We start from the raw sequence: 16,593 nt of genomic DNA on the forward strand, positions 1-16,593 counted from the left end.
CTCCAAGTGTCTCTCTCCAATCTTCAAAAACTGAGAGCATCTGAGCTGGATGTGGTAATTGACAAAGTGCATGCAGTAATTCCAGAGGACAACCAACTTCTAAAGGAACTCAAAAATGCTCAGATAGATGCTTTTCCTGAAGCCTATCTCTATCCAAACAAGGGTATTTCCTATATCTGTCCACAAACTAGAAAGTGCAGATACTTCACAGTTCCCAAAAACTGTGTAAGGAATAACTTGAGATTGATCATGACCCTTGAAACAAATCTAAAGACCAAAATTAACAAGAAGCCTGGAGATGAGGAAATGATCAGGATCTTGAGGAGATATCTTCAAAATATTGAGACAATTTTGCCTACAACAGAGTATAATTTAAAGGAAGATAAGGATGATGATGAGTAGAAGCATGATGAACAAAAACCTTCTGGCTCAAATCCAAGTCAATCTTGAAGAGCAACTGGCAGCAAGGATAAGAAGCAGGATGAAAAGAAAGGAGATGACAAGAAGAGAGATGAAAAGAGGAGGAAAAAGAAGGAAGACAATTCAGGACCACACCAACAAACCCTAAAAATCCAAATAAATCAAGCTCAACCTTCAAAGCCAACAAACTCATACACTGAACCACCTCCTACCTCAAAGCCTAAATTTCTATACAAACAAACTGCTAACACCTTTCTAAAAATACCAATCACATCAAGACAAGCATTTCTCAAGAAAATCACAAACCTACCTTATGTCAAGCCATCACTCAAAGTTCACTACAAGTTTGTTGGGAGGAAACCTAAGAAAGTTAAGCATGCTGAAAAAGTGCAAGTTACTGAGAAGGCCATCTGATATTATTACAAGCAGAGTGATTTTCTACCTCTAAACTGGTGCAACTCATACGAAGACTACTTTTAACAACTAGCTGAGGAAATAGTCAGAGTTTGGGTTGTAACACTAAGGAAAGTAAGAATCTACTATGAAGATGGGTCCTTCACATTTCTTGGCAGTAACTTAGTGGACATTTTTTCACCCACATAAATTAAGAGAGTGATAAGCTTACTAAAGGACAATGACACTGCAACCAGGGGATAGGGATCTGTTTTAGATGAATGGTTGATAGTAAGGGAGGAAAGAAGAGCAAGAAACAAGGATGAATATGAGGAGGGGAAGAGAAAGTATGATGAGGAAATAGAAATGTACATTAAAAGATCTGAAGAATTAAAGGCAAAAGGGATGAGCAGAATTTCCAAGGATGGAAGATTTATAAATGTCAAAGCTGGCACATTTTCAAGATTTAGAATTGATTTATTTAATGGCTATCCAAAACTTGACAGACTCAAACTTGTGGAAGCTCTAAGAGGGACATGTATCATAGAGGAACTAGAAATCCTTGTATACTTAATGGACCTCATTAGAGAAGAAACATGAGATACAGTATTTGTCTGATGTGTGTATTTGTTAAACACAAGAGATCATCTAATGTACGAATGTAATATTTATGTCAATTTTTATGAAATCTATCTGTTCATTGTATCTAGGGGTTAGTCTTGTTAATAGGCATGAATTTGTGATAAACAATCTCCTCACAAATTAGGGGAGATTGTTGTGCAAGACATGTCTGTATTATAACAAGACTAAGTCAATTTGACAACCCTAAGTAAGTTGTATTATAATATAAATTTGTATTTTGTATTATAACACTTAAGTATGTAAAAATGAAAATAGACTAGACTGAAGTATCTTTCTATAAACAGTTTCAAGCCTAAGAATAAGCACTGGAAGAAGATCATGAAGATCACGCCTCAGAGAAAGTGTGAAGAAGCTTGGAGTTGAATAATTCTGTTTTATGAAAAATATTCTAAGTCAAGAAGTCTACAAGTCACATATTATGTGTTATAGAGAAGTCATTCGAGAACTCCAGAATGACTTATCGAGAAGTTAAGTAAAGCTACTAGAGAACTCAGAGATATCGACAAGCCAAATTGAAGACATGAAGAATGGAGATATCGACAAGCCATTTCTTCAGTATAGATCTCTGAGATATAGATAAGTCAAAATATCACTAGAGATCTCTGAGATATCGATAAGCCAATTTGTCACTAGAGAACTCAAAGATATCGATAAGCCAAAGTGAAGACATGAAGATGAGAGATCTCGACAAGCCAAATTCTCTTATAGAGAACTTTGAGACTTCGATAAGTCAAAACAACTATAAAGTGATGAGAGATCTCGATAATCCAATATACTTATCGAGATGTCAACTTCTCTATATACCAAACTAGAGATCTCGAGGTAAAACTCAAAGTACAAAGTGCAGATAAGTTAAATATCCAAGATTATCAATCAACAAACAATCCAATCAGTTTGATTAGCAAGTCTACAAAAAGCAGCTTAAAGAGTACAAGATCAAATGCCAAGATTAACAGGCAAAGTAAAGTCACATGTGTGCAAGATTAGCAAAGATACACTAAGTCAGAAATAGAAACATTTGGTTATTCAAAAATAAGGGTTTAGTACATGCTACTGCATACTGTGTAATAACCAGTGTTTACTGTTCAATAAAGTAAATACTGGATGCTTTGTTTTAGATGGAACAATTTAGATCATAAATCTTGTATTCTCTCAAGGAAGAAGCCAAGCTCTTTATCAACAAAGAGCCTAGAAATTTTGTAGCAAGACATTCTTAATTTTAATATAAAATTAAGTGAGTTTTGAAAGATATGTGTTCACTATTTTTATCTATTTAAACTCAGAACTAACACATTTCACTACAAGGTTTTAATTTACTTTGTTCATCACCATAAATACTTCAAGAAAAGCAGAAAAACACAGAAACACATTCACCCCCCTCTATGTGTGATTCATTACCTAACACAAGATATCAACGTTGCTGATGAGAACTGGTGGTGTTCCTCTCCTATCCGGAGCTCGTGAATGATCCATTATATTTCTGGGCACGTATAATTCATGTTGAGTGAAACCTCCCTCACCATCTCTTTCAGACCTACTATCACTTCCATCATAAGAATTTTCATCACGATTATTAGAAATCTTTTCTTCCTAAGATTATAATCTTGATTAGCACCCCTCCTTCTGGCGCCAATTTGTTGACGGAGAAATCTGGTAACAACAAAGTTTGAGGTTTCTCGCTGGAATCAAGATCTGTGACGGTCGTTCTCCGCCGAAAAATCAAGCGGTGTGCTGTGATTGTGTTTTAATTGGTGGATGAGATTGATTAGGGTAAGTGGCGGCTCCTTATCAGCTCTCAAATTCTTACCCTCTCAATGTGCCTATATACCCTTTATATAGGAATCAAGCATGATGTAGTTCTTGGGGAACAAGAAGTCTAATGGGATTAGACATCTCATTCATAGGACCGGTAAAAATCCTTCCAGAATCCTTCTTCCGCTAGATTTAGGAATTTCCAACTATGAGGCTCAACCGCAAAGGCCCAAGGCTCGCTCGCAATCGTAGAACTTCACGGAAAGTGCATCTCCTTGCACAGAGATAACACCCCGCTATAGCTATCTCCCTTGACTTACGAACGCAGATATAGCCACAGTTCACCCCAAATGCCAGACGCATCCTTGACCCCCGAATGAGAATAATCCACTAGATGGCAGGACAGGTGATCCCAAGCTCTTGGGTGCAAAGTACACGATGACTCTAAAGTTTTCCAATGAGGATTCCCATTGAATGCAAGAACAGAGCTCCCAAAGCACACACTAATGTTAACCCCATATCCCCAACGAGGACACCCGTTGAATGTAGGAGGATGCCTTCAATCATCAGGCATACCTCTGGAAGCCTTCAAGTTTTTCACGGACATCCCCCTCCTTGACCGACTCAAGGAGGGAATTCTTCAAAGAGTACCTACAACAAATATGTTAGTAAAAATAACCTCCATTGCTCTCTCTATATTTTCCTTATCCTGAGTTTGTCTTTGTTTGCTTCATTCTAGGTGTGGACAAGCTTATTCATCCCAATAAATCCAAATCCATGCATCTTCCAAGGATTGGACGCGTCCTCCTTCTGTAGAATGCACACATTCCTCTTGTATTTGAACTTCAGAATGTAGAAAATTAATCTTATGTACTTCATTCCATTTATGGCACGTATTACTACCTCTGCGCGTCCTCACTTAGCGGGATGTCTCCACTCCTCTCTATATGGTAATCATAATCTCAAATAGATCATATCACGCATTGCGTTCAACGGAGACGCGTCTTCCATCTAGGGCACGCCCACCTTTATTTCTTGCGGTCTGAAACCTAATCCTCTATACTTATGCCGCAATTTAAGTACAGTTGACATGTTCTTGACCCGAAATGAATAATACCAAATTTTGGATGTAACAACCCCCATATTAACAGGAGGGAAGTCCTCACCTCATATTTTAAAGGGACTTGAAGAGACAAGTGAGACTCCATGTTCACATGTCAACAACACAAGGGATATTACTACAACCATTTATGACTACATGATCCTATTGGGGAACATCATGGAAATCTAGCAGGACAATATTATGCTTGGAAGGACCTCTTCGAGGTCAGCATTACTTACATATTTATGGGTCCATATCACATGACCAGACTCTAAGGGGTTGCATGTGAGTCCTTTAGGTGTTCTCGTGCCTCACCAACGAGATATATTCGCCTAGTGTCATGATAGCCTATTACAGCCTAATTGGGCTTGGGCCATGAAATAATATGGGCTTTTTACGAGCTATCCAATGTTCAACAAACCCGGGCTTTGATGGACCGGGCTAAACCCTACCCCGTCTAGGTAACTTGTCTTCTAAGAACTACGTGTGACTTGAACCCCTATAAAAGGGTACGTAAGTCTCTTATTTGTGGATGATAAATAGTTTAAAATAAGAGAGAAAATATTTTCTCTCTGGCATTCTTTGAATCAACGAACAAGATCAGCTATAACATTTATCAAAATCCATTCCGTGTTCTTCGCGTTCTTATAAAATAATCATATTTTACTCCGTGATTTCAGCAAACCTCCAAAATATTGCTATACCAAATTCTCCCTATAACATTTGGCGCTAGAAGGAGGGGGTTAATTATCTGATGGAGGACGGATAATTCGTCAACATACGCAATGGTTTTTTTATTAAATGGGGCTGTGATGAACGGGTGACTGATTGACTGCACACTGTGGAAGCCACGCATGATAAAAAAGATGGAATCGAGGAAAGACACGTGAAGATGGATTTGACGCGGGGCCTGTGTGATGTTCAAGTAAAAGAAAAAAATAAAATTAGTACAAAGGCTAACAGATGGATGAAGCAATACCGCGGGACCAACATGGCATAAAAAGAAATGGAAAAGAAATACAGAGGTACGGGGATGACATGTTGGGGAACCTAGAAAAAATATTCACGCAAATAAAAAAGGAAGAACAACGGAGCCACCAAGTCGCACGACACAAATCAGTCAAACATGGGCCGAAATTGCAAAACCGAAGCTAAGTTTTCATCATATTTTATTTTTTTGCAATTGAATATGTTCAGTCATGCATGCACAGATTCTATATTTTTAATATTTTTGTGCAGAAAAATAATTATTAATTAAAACTACGTGTGAGTAATATATTATTGTGCTTGTAAAATTAGTGTGGAACCCTGATTTAAGGAAACCTATATATTTTCAAGAATATCGTACGAGAAATTTATTTGAAAAAATTGTGAATATTTAGAAGATCGTACGAGATGCATCTTTTTAAAAAATATCTATTTATGCGAGAAGCATAAATTTTACGAAATTGTTTTACCAAAAACAAATTATTTTGAAGAAAATAAATATCGCGACATTTAGAAAATAACACATTTATTTTTGCGTTTGGATTGTGTTCAAATTATTTTTCATACAAAACATCGCGATGATACGTATATGTCCAAAAATATTTCAAACTTGTGAATTGAAATTGTGAAGTAGGGTAACCCGCACAAGTTATAAGTCCCTCAATACTACATGTTTAAGTAAAGAAGTCAGCGAACCTATGGATTATACAAGACCCTATTCTCCTCTCAAGAGAGTCCATAAATAAATTTATATTTTTGAAAACCCTACTACCTCAGGAGAATAAGGGTAAAACTTACATTATTCAAAGATCCTACTCTCGAAAAGGGAGTCTAGGATACTTTATCTATTCAAGGCCCCACCAACTAAATTGGGGGCTCGAACAAATATATCCTTACGAGGAGTCAATGACACTTGAACAATGTGTACGCCAATTTGGGCTATATAAAAAATGACAAGGTCCTAACTTGACAATAAAGACCGCAATGAATTCCAAAAAGGTATTATTATACTCTCACTTTTGAAACCTTGGCAAAAATATATCCTCTATATTGGTTCTCACATGATATCATACTCTCACTCGCATACGGATTATGAGCACTATAGTGCTCCATATGTTTTACTGATCTATTAATTTCAGTTTTTTCCAACGACTCAAGAAATTTGGAAGCATGAAGAAATTTTAGTTCTCCATTGTAGCTTGAAGAGCTGGGGGCTTGTTGTTATGCCTCATTTGGCATAAATTAATATCTCCAAATTTCAAATATTTAATAATTATTAATTCCAATTAATAATTAATAATTAATTACTTATTGCCCAAGTAGTATCTACTATCTGAAACGAGAAAGAATCATTCACAATGAACACATTAAGGAAAATATCTTAAAGTGATATATTTCAACTCAATGAACATATCACAATGTCAAGATTAAATCAGATAAAATTGATAATCAAGCATTTTAACGAAACTTATTCCTAAAGTCTCTTAGGGATAAACCTAATTTTTATAGAACTGTATAGACTTGATCCAATATAAATTGGTACGCATGCATTTTGGCAAAATGATTCGATATAACGAGATAAATCGAGAACCACCCAATTTTTAATATTACTCACCATGAGTTGTTAATATAATCTAAGTAATATTTACAAGTACCCCGGAAATTAAACATCATGGATATTATTCACGATACAAGTGAATTACCATTTTGCCCCTTAGCCTGTACCACATACATTGTTCTAAGGTCCGTCCCTATTGGTCCATGAAATATAAATATATTCCCCTATTTATCACTCCAAATGGAAAGATCATGTTCAATTCACCACCATTAATGTTGTCCGTAAAATAAATCATTGAGGCCCAGTTCAGATTTCTCTTCCTGTTTGAGAATAATGTTAACGACTTGTCACCATATACAATCGTAACTGTGATTATTGTTGGATCTGAAGTTGCCCTAATTTATTTTTCTAATGATTAGTCCCTTATTACAATATCTTCTAATGCTACACTATCTAATCCATCAGATTGCTCAAATTCTCTTAGTGTTAACGGTAGTCCCAAAGTGTCGTGCCATTACATCAACAACTGTTTCTAGTTTTGTTCTTGTTGGTGTACGGGCACCACCAATTACTGATGATGCTCCTAACTCTAAGAGAACACAAGTTGATCTTATTACCCCGCTAGATGTAAATGGCAGCAAATAGTGTTCAAAACGTTCCCTCTTTAAGCGTTTCGTTCGATATGTAATTCAAAATATGAGCCCTTGTGATGGACCTTTTATAGTCATTTTCGCATCAAATGCTCGATTTTTTTTTTTCATGTATAAGACAACCCATAAAGGCAAAGATGATGCAACAATTGTCATTCATTATCTCTCGACAAATAGTGGCGCTAACATTATGGAATGTCTAATACAAAGTGCTTGAATTATTCATGAACTACAAACATCATCATCCTACCTGATTGAAAGACACTTTCAATTTTCATTATATCAACGAGCCACGAACTCCTAGTCATGAAGTTTCCAATTCAAAACAGATTTTGGATCAGTTAAATATATGGTTTAATCCTCCTATTCGTTAAGGTTGCACATAAGAAGAATAATTTTTTGAAGTAAATTTGCATTTGAGGTTGTAAGAGTTACAAATTAAAAAGATGATTTTTGAAATTTTGGAAAAGAGTTGCATTTGAAGTTATAGGGATAGTGGATCCTATTTTTCAAAATGAAAGTTTAAAAAATTATATTGTTGTAAATTATTTTCAAATAGGTAGTATTTTTGAATATTTTTTTAAAAAAATATATATTTTTGAGAATTTGGCTATTTGTTATAATATTTACTTTAAAATATTTACATAAATAAAAAAATAAAAAAATATTATCATTAAATATCTTTTTATAAAATACATATTTTATTTTCAATTGTATTGAATGAAATTAACTTAAAAATGTACTACCAAATCCATCAAAGTCCACATATTTTCCAAAAAAAAATAAAATTCATGGATTTTTGAATACATATTTCAGTAAAATTTTTAAAATCTAAATTAAATACCCAAAATTTTGATAATTTTTTTAAATCTAACTTGAACACACTCAGATTTTAATAAATTTTTTACAATTCATATTGAATACCTCCGGATTTTGAAAAATATTTCAAAATTTAAATTGAATACCCATGCATTTTAAAAATCCTTAAAAATCTTAATCGAATATATCCCTTACAATTAGGTTGGAGGGAAATTTTAAACAAAATAGAGTAAAAATAAATATTTAGAATTGAGTCGATTCGGAGATAGGAATGACATGCCAAGTTCTCCGCAACTACTACCCCAAATTGAAAAATTGAAGTTCTTCCTTTTATTTTCTTGCTAAATAAAAATTTAAGTTCTTGTTGAAGCGAAGCTAAACCAAAATTCTCAAGATTCGACTGTTTCATAATTATCCAGCTCCGCCGTGTCAATGGGTGCATCAGAGTCGAGCTTACTTCAGGTAAATCCTCTCCCTTCAACTCATTTCAACATTAATAATCAAAGAAAGGCCCTTTGCATTTCTCTCAATTATTTTGCTCTCAATTTTTCCCTAATAATTTTATTACTGCGCATTGAAAGAGGTCTGACGATGATATTACTACGATTTCTGAGAGATCAGAAAGCATTGATCCTGTTTTAGAGAGGTTGCGTTCCCTCCAAATTGTGAGTTTTTTTTATATATATCAACCAGTATTACTAAGTGGGTTAATTATCAATTTTGTTTTTTAAATTTATGGTTGTTTTTGCAGGCGAATCCGATTTTGGAATCTCTCCCAGCGGAGAGAAGTTTGACTGACATTTTGGTTAGGAAACCCTTGTTGTCTTCAAATTCAAGTAATTTCCCATTTCTTTCTTGTACATTTTTGGTTCGTCGCTGGGTAAACGTTTAGTGTTCTTTTGTGTTATGAGACGGTTTTGATAGTAAAAATTTAGGTTATTAGTTAAGTTGATTATCTGTGGTTCGCACCATAATATAATTGGCATCTCGATATATATTTATGTTCAATGATAACACATTCTTTTCTTTCCGTGAAAATGATGACTTAGTGTAGAGAAGGAGGCAAAGCAGTAGACTTGTAGTCTTAAATTATAATTAGTTTATTCATTTTACTGGTGTACTAGCGACTATTGTGCTAAAACTGACTACCACTTGTGAACAATAAATTAGTAACAAGTGAAGAACAAAAAAGCTGATATACTTTAATTTAAGACGAAGTGTTTGATACACCCTCACACTTCGAGAGGTAAGCTGCTCTCCCAATACTACTGTAAAACCCTTACAAACATCTGGTAGCCCCTAAATGAACCCAGCTCCATTCTTTTATCTTAGCCCTTATACCAGCTGTATAATATTTAATGCGCCCTGGACTTGTACTGATATCTCCCATTTTCCCATTTTCCCTTCTTCCGTGTTTTTGTATTGGTATAATAATAATTGGTTCATTTTAGATTGCCCGACCACTACCTGGGATCCATATTGATTGAAACCAGGGTCTTTACTTGTTCTGTCATGCATTGGTATAAATAATTTGGTTTCTTTGCCCCTTGCTCTACATTTATGTCTTCACTACTCCAGCGAGCATGAGGAGCTTGCCTTTCAAAATGCGGTGCAGTTTTGGTTCCTTCTACTTAAGATTTTAGTTTAGGGTCCAACTTGGAGTTATCTTAAATGACCTGTTCTGAGGTAGGTAGTCACTCATTCTCTACTATGAATGAGAAACTGAGCACCTTGAATAAGAAATAGTATCCTAGATTAGTAACAATGAACACTTGTAAAAATTCAAGGAGACAGGAGAAGCTATACATCATAGAGTTATAGCATACTCATTGAAGTAGACCTTCCTTCTATTTGATAATAAGAATGGAAGTCACAATGTGGAGGTGGAAAGCTCAAATGTGTAAACAGAGACAAAGGCCTTTTTGAAGTGGCTTTGCACCTGAAATATAACAACTAGTTATCTAAATTTGCATTACTAATAGATATATGTTATAATTTTGAGGATTTACTTACATTTCTGATTCCAAATCTGTTTATTTACTATACTTAGAATTCATCACAATATTGGATCGTATTATTTGTCTTTACATTAGTTTTTGATTGATAAGCTTGAAGTTTATGGGTAATATGGCATTATATGCTGGAGTTCCAACTCTATAAATATATTAGAGGATAAACTTAAAGTAACAGTTAGTATATTTGCTTTTAATGGCATAGGTTTTGCAGAAGCTAACTGAATTGAACGTAGTACACATTTCCTAAAAACCCTCCCTTAATTTTGAATTCCTCATTTTTATTGATTGTTGTAAAAGCATGGAACAAATTCATATTCACAAATGGATGTCAGCCAGGTGCAATAGAGAGGAGCATAAAACTAAAATATTAGTTTGTATTTATGTTATTATTTAAGGGAAAAAGTTGATTGTAAGTTATTTGAATTGAATTATATTAGACAAATAGTTTATTAGGAATATTTTAGATTACCGTAGTAGAATAAAAAAAGCTTTGTTTCCTTTAAATTAGGATTTTACTTTGCGGTTAAGTTTTGGGGAAGGAGATGTAGATCATCTTTAGGAGACGTTTGAGTCAATATTGGATTTTAAATTGTTTCCTTATAGTTATGAGTTGCGAATTGTGATCCTAACAAAATATTCTCCTCTTATGCGGTTGAGAAATCTCAGGGGTAGTGATGTCTTATGCGGTTGGATCACCTTAGGGACTGGTTGGAATTTTTGTGGAAAATATATTAAATTCATTATTTCTATCGTTTTCCTTGTTCAAATGCCTGCCACATCACTTTTAATATGTACAGAGATTAAATGCTATATATTTGAAGGACTTCCTGTATCATTTATAACGAAATCGGGAGGCATTCAATTCGTACTTGGTTTGTAAAACAACCCTGTAAAGTTTCATTCTTCCAATTAGCATTATCATATTATTAAACCTATGTTTGACATAGTTTCAAGCATGTATATTTTGTATGGAATTTCAACTTAATTTCTTACTATTACAGTATTACTTTATTTATTGTATTGTTTGAAGGACTTGGTGCTCACTCCAATATGAGAATGACTTTTGCCAATTTCTAGGATCCCAATTAAGTCACAGGTCAGCTCCCCCCATAGGTTCACATGAATCTGGTGTTAATTGAATTTTCTCTTATAGCTACTGGCCCGTTATGTACCTATAGAACATATTAAACTGGCTTCTAGATAGTCTTTGTATTGAACTATGTTGATAGTGTTTTTTAGTTGGCTGTAAATCATACTGTTTGGCAAATAGCAAGTGTTGTGTGAGAAAATCAAATTTCATTCTTGCTGTGTTTTCTTAATAAACTAAAATGCATGTTGCATTATGACCCACAGATATTCTGCTATTACTGATTTTTACGGCCTTGCGGTGAAGTAGGTACAGTAGATCGTCAGGTGCTACTGGAACTCTTTTCAATGTACAGAGATTGGCAGGAGAAGAAGACTCAGAATATTAGTAAAAAACAGGTTTGCTTTAATGATGCTTAGGAGCACATGCACCTTAAAAAAATAGACCATGCATTTTATATTTCTTTACTATGGTCAGGACTCAGGAAATAGGATAGATCTGAGCATTAGATCTAATAAATATTGATCGGAATTTGTTCCTTTTCCTGGCATTTGAAAGAGACATGGTCTTAATTAGGATTTTAGTGGTGGATCCAAACCCCCTGACAAGATGTATACAAGTAGGGACATTTTAGCCAGGCCATTTTGAGTTATTGACAAAAGCTTACTGTTATTGTAAATGGAAGGCTTACTTTTCCATCAGAAGGCTCAATGTTGGTTCAACTGCTTTCTGAATTTCTCAGTCTTTTTTTCCGTGTCTACAATTTTGTAGTCATCTACTGTTCTACCTTTTAATGTGGCCGCATACACTAATGATATTGGGGGTTCATATCTGGTAATCTTTATGCAACAGTAGCCAGTAGCTGCACTAGAATTTGTAAAAGCTCACATACAACAATTAAATAATAATATATAGTAATGTGAAGTGCATATACCCTGTATTTCCCGTTCTGGATGTTTAGTCCTTGGAGCTTTTAGGGTATGGTTTGGTTGATTCTGTATATCAAAAATTATTGCAAGTGAAGTATTTGTTTTCTTTTGTTTGAACTTGTATATTTGAATTGCTGATTTGCCCTTAAAATAAAAATTTATGTTTTTCACATCTTGTGAGCATTCTTAGTTTTATGTCCATGATAGTTTGACAACATATTTCCTTTTGCTATATGAATATCTCTTTTTTTGGAAAGTTGCTAATGGGTGGTTAAAATATCTCCACTGTTGTTACAGGAAGAAATAGAAAATAAGATAGATGTTGCAGATGCATTGGCAATTAAACTTCTCCAACGTTTTAATTACTCCGTCTCGGCTATGAAAACTTCTTCAAATCACCTATATGAAGGTCAGATAATCAACCTTGTTTGTGTAAAATAGATCAAATCATGACAAAATACAGCATCTCATCGAGCGTTTGGTCTCAGACTATTTGTTACCCTTAAGATTATTTGTTATTCTACAAAAACCTTGGAAGAATTATGGTGACTGGCAAGTAATGGTGCTGATATATATTTTCATCTTTGCATGCAGTTCACTCGTTGCAGGTGGAGCTTGGTGAACTGAAAGGAAGGTTGACAGAGGTTATCAGCAACTGTGATGCTTTGTGCAAAAGAATTGCTGCAGATGGACCGGATTCACTCAAGTCAACTGTCAAGCCATTTGTGTTGGCCTCTTCGGACCCATCAACATCCGCTTGAGCAGAAACAGTTAGAACGGAACCTTAACTGGCACAGAAGCCAACTGAGATGTGTTGTAAATCTTGTTTTTTTTTCCTGTACATTATTGGAGAACACCTGTTGGGATTACACAGATTTTCTTCAGCTGCTGATTATTTTTAAGTTTTTATAAATGTTTCCTGCTAATTTATTATCTCATGGTCATGGTTGGTTAGAAATCTGATTTCTTTGGATACAACGTGCCTCTTGCACTTTATTGCAAGAACTACCAAGTGAAAGTCGTAGCCACATTCACCATAGTCGGTGGCCTATGGATGGTCCAACAGGAAATGTGTAGCCCCCACCCCTGGCTAGGTGGCCTTATGGTCTATGAATGGTCCAGCTGGATGGGAGAACAGAGAATTTGAGATGTGCAATCCTGTAAGGGTTAAGCTGCCGACAGATTTTCACTTCAACAAAATCCGTTTGATTAATACATTTAATATGCTGAAATGAATTCGTTTTAAATATTACCCCCCGTAATATTTAATATTTGAACTGCTTTTATAACTACTCGTTCTCGATCTTTACTATAATTGTCTATTTTTCTCCATCTTTACTTTACTGTTCGATTGTTGTCAATCTTATCTTTACTTTACTCGGTGCATTTTTCGTTCTCAATTTCTTCACAAGTCTTGTTATTGTAAATTTGTGCCATGTTCATTCTCAATCAAATCATAAAACAACAATTGGTAACCAAAGAATGCAGTTTTTGCAACAAAAGTAAGCACATTCAACAACAATCAAACATTGATGAACCTTCTCAACTCAATAGATCACTTCATTTGAAGATATAATGAACAAAACAAAATATAGATCAAGATCAGAAACAACAGAGTGAAAGAAACAATAAATATGATATCTAAGAACTCAACAATCCATACTTGTATGACAGATCAAATTAAAGATACTATGAATCAAATTAAAGATTACAAAATGTCGGCAGTAGTAGAACCAGTAGTAGAACCAATAATCGTCGTAAATCAAGGCTGTAAATCAAGGCTGTTGCTGAGCATCCATATAACCAGCATCAACAAGAACCTTCTCTCTTTTCGCCAATTCAACATCCTCATCTACCATCATCTTAACCAACTCCTGAAACCCAACTTTCGGTTTCCACTCCAAAACCTTCCTCGCCTTACTCGAATCCCCTTTCAAATTATCCACTTCTGTCGGCCTAAAATACCTCTTATCAATCACAACATGATCCTTCCATTTCAACCCAACATACCCAAACGCCACATCCAAAAACTCCTCCACCGTATGACTCTCCTCCGTCGCCACAACATAATCATCGGGCTTATCCTGCTGCAACATCATCCACATTGCCTCCACATAATCCCCCGCAAACCCCCAATCCCTCGACGCCTGCAAATTCCCCAAAAACAACTTACTCTGTAACCCTACCTTAATTCTACCCACGGCTCTCGTGATCTTCCTAGTAACAAAATTCTCCCCTCTCCTCGGACTCTCGTGATTAAACAAGATCCCATTACACGCGAAAATACCATAAGCTTCGCGATAATTCACCGTGTACCAATGAGCAGCCACTTTCGAAACAGCATACGGAGACCGCGGATGAAACGGCGTCGTTTCATCCTGAGGCGGTGGAGTCGATCCAAACATCTCAGAACTACCAGCCTGATAATACTTAACGTGGGACCTACCAGTAGCACTAATATGAGATCTAACCGCTTCTAACAACCTCAACGCGCCAGTAGCCACCACGTCAGCAGTGTAATCAGGAATCTCAAAAGAAACCGCCACGTGTGATTGAGCAGCCAAATTATAAACCTCATCAGGAGAAATGATATCAAGCCATCTCCTCAAGGAAGATGCGTCAGTTAGATCTGCGTAATGGAGTTTCATTTGGGCCTTATGAGCATTATGTGGGTCGATATAGATATGATTAATGCGCTGGGTGTTAAAATTAGAGGATCGGCGAATCAGGCCATGGACTTGGTAGCCTTTGGTGAGGAGAAACTCGGTTAGGTAAGATCCATCTTGGCCAGTTATACCCGTGATTAATGCTACTTTCGGGTTCGATTCGGGTGAGGTGCCGTTGGTGGATTCGGATCCGGTGGTTTCTGATGCCATTGTGGTGTGTGAGAGAGAGAATATGTGGGAGAGAGATGTGTGTATTGATTTGTGTGTATAGGATGTTTGAGTATTTAACAGGGGAGGGGGAGAGAGGTGTTTTTGGTGCTTTTAAGTTCTGCGAAACGCGGTTTTACGGATCACATCACATCTAATCTTAGGATCTGGGGTGACTTGTATTAAAAAACTAGAAAATCTTGTTAAAATAATTTTATTTTATTACTAATATTATAAATTGATTTTTTTTATAAAAAAATATATTAGTATAAGGGAGTTAAAATGATACGGTTAGATGGTTTGGGTTGGACATAAGTTGAAAGTACCCTAAAAAAATTACTCAATTTTTTTTATAGATAAAAATATTACATAAATATCAAGAAGCTATAGAACCAAATGAAAAAATATAAAACAAATACATAAACAAAAAAACCTAAAAATTATATAAATAAATTACATTAATTTTTTAATACATTAGATATTAACAACAAATAAATATTTAATTAAAAATTTTTAAAAAAAATAAAAAATAAATTTTAAAAATCATAATAGGTGTGAAATCACTATAACAAAGTTTTATATTATTTACATACATACGCGATATTTCAAATAAAAATAAAATAGTTATTTCATTTATTCTATTATTCTACTAAAATATCTAATAATTTATAACAAACACAATAGTTAATTAATTAAGAAATTGAACTACAATTATATATTCTTAAATGATATAAAATAATATTAAAAGTATTATATTCCTAATAAAATAATATAAGTAACAATTATCAAATAATTTATAATTGGGTTAAAATAATATCATTTTTTAAAAAATATTGAAATGGATACGTTTGATTTAAAATATTTTTGAATATATAATTTTATATTTTTTTATCCTAGAGAACCTGCAACGGTTATCTTATTAAATAAGAAAAATATTTAGATTATATTTAGGTATAAATATTTTATTTTTTTTGTTTTGTTTCGTAAAAAGGGAAATTAAAAATTTTCTTTTAAAAAATTTAGAGTACATGAATCTTATAAAACATAAAATCGAGGAATAAATAATAATAAAAAATCTATTACAATTCAAAATTGAAATACAGATCTAATAAAATACATTATTGATTACATTTATTTTATTTTCTTAAAAAAATGGATTTGGTAGGTTTGATTCTAAATATTTTTTCTCTTTAAAAATTTATAATGTGAAAATAAAATAACAAGAAAGAAAAAAGATAAATTATAACACATATGCTATATTTAGGTTATCAAAGTCAAGTATAAAAATACAATAATTAAATATAAAAGTGCAAAAAGTACATTTTTTGGAAAATATATTATTTACAAAAGACATAAAATTTATTTA

General features: G+C 34.2%; 2 protein-coding genes across 3 annotated transcripts; one reads left to right on the plus strand and one right to left on the minus strand.

Moving 5' to 3' along the window:
- The first annotated feature begins 8,589 nt into the window (after positions 1 to 8,589).
- On the plus strand, positions 8,590 to 13,287 carry LOC141717781 (uncharacterized). Of its 2 annotated transcripts, none has more exons than XM_074519981.1 (6): positions 8,590 to 8,785; positions 8,905 to 8,988; positions 9,075 to 9,159; positions 11,732 to 11,823; positions 12,652 to 12,763; positions 12,949 to 13,287. In XM_074519981.1, the coding sequence occupies exons 1-6, from the start codon at positions 8,756 to 8,758 to the stop codon at positions 13,113 to 13,115; spliced, it is 570 nt and encodes a 189-aa protein (XP_074376082.1). In that variant the 5' UTR covers positions 8,590 to 8,755; the 3' UTR covers positions 13,116 to 13,287. The 2 variants fall into 2 exon arrangements, with proteins under 2 accessions (XP_074376082.1, XP_074376084.1); XM_074519983.1 differs by having other exon boundaries at positions 8,591 to 8,785; positions 11,735 to 11,823.
- A 684-nt stretch (positions 13,288 to 13,971) lies between these two features.
- LOC141717782 (GDP-mannose 4,6 dehydratase 1) lies at positions 13,972 to 15,362 on the minus strand. Its single transcript, XM_074519984.1, has one exon. It carries the CDS (start codon positions 15,228 to 15,230, stop codon positions 14,130 to 14,132), a length of 1,101 nt encoding a protein of 366 aa, XP_074376085.1. The 5' UTR covers positions 15,231 to 15,362; the 3' UTR covers positions 13,972 to 14,129.
- Positions 15,363 to 16,593: the final 1,231 nt, after the last annotated feature.

This window comes from Apium graveolens, chromosome 4 (assembly GCF_009905375.1).
Source record: "Apium graveolens cultivar Ventura chromosome 4, ASM990537v1, whole genome shotgun sequence".
Classification (NCBI taxonomy): domain Eukaryota; kingdom Viridiplantae; phylum Streptophyta; class Magnoliopsida; order Apiales; family Apiaceae; genus Apium; species Apium graveolens.

Coding starts and splice junctions, on each gene's coding strand:
- LOC141717781 (XM_074519981.1), top strand. CDS start 8,756: ATGGGTGCATCAGAGTCGAGCTTACTTCAG. Junction 8,786..8,904: donor CAGAGTCGAGCTTACTTCAG/GTAAATCCTCTC, acceptor GCGCATTGAAAG/AGGTCTGACGATGATATTAC. Junction 11,824..12,651: donor AGAATATTAGTAAAAAACAG/GTTTGCTTTAAT, acceptor CTGTTGTTACAG/GAAGAAATAGAAAATAAGAT.
- LOC141717782 (XM_074519984.1), bottom strand. CDS start 15,230: ATGGCATCAGAAACCACCGGATCCGAATCCACCAACGGCACCTCACCC.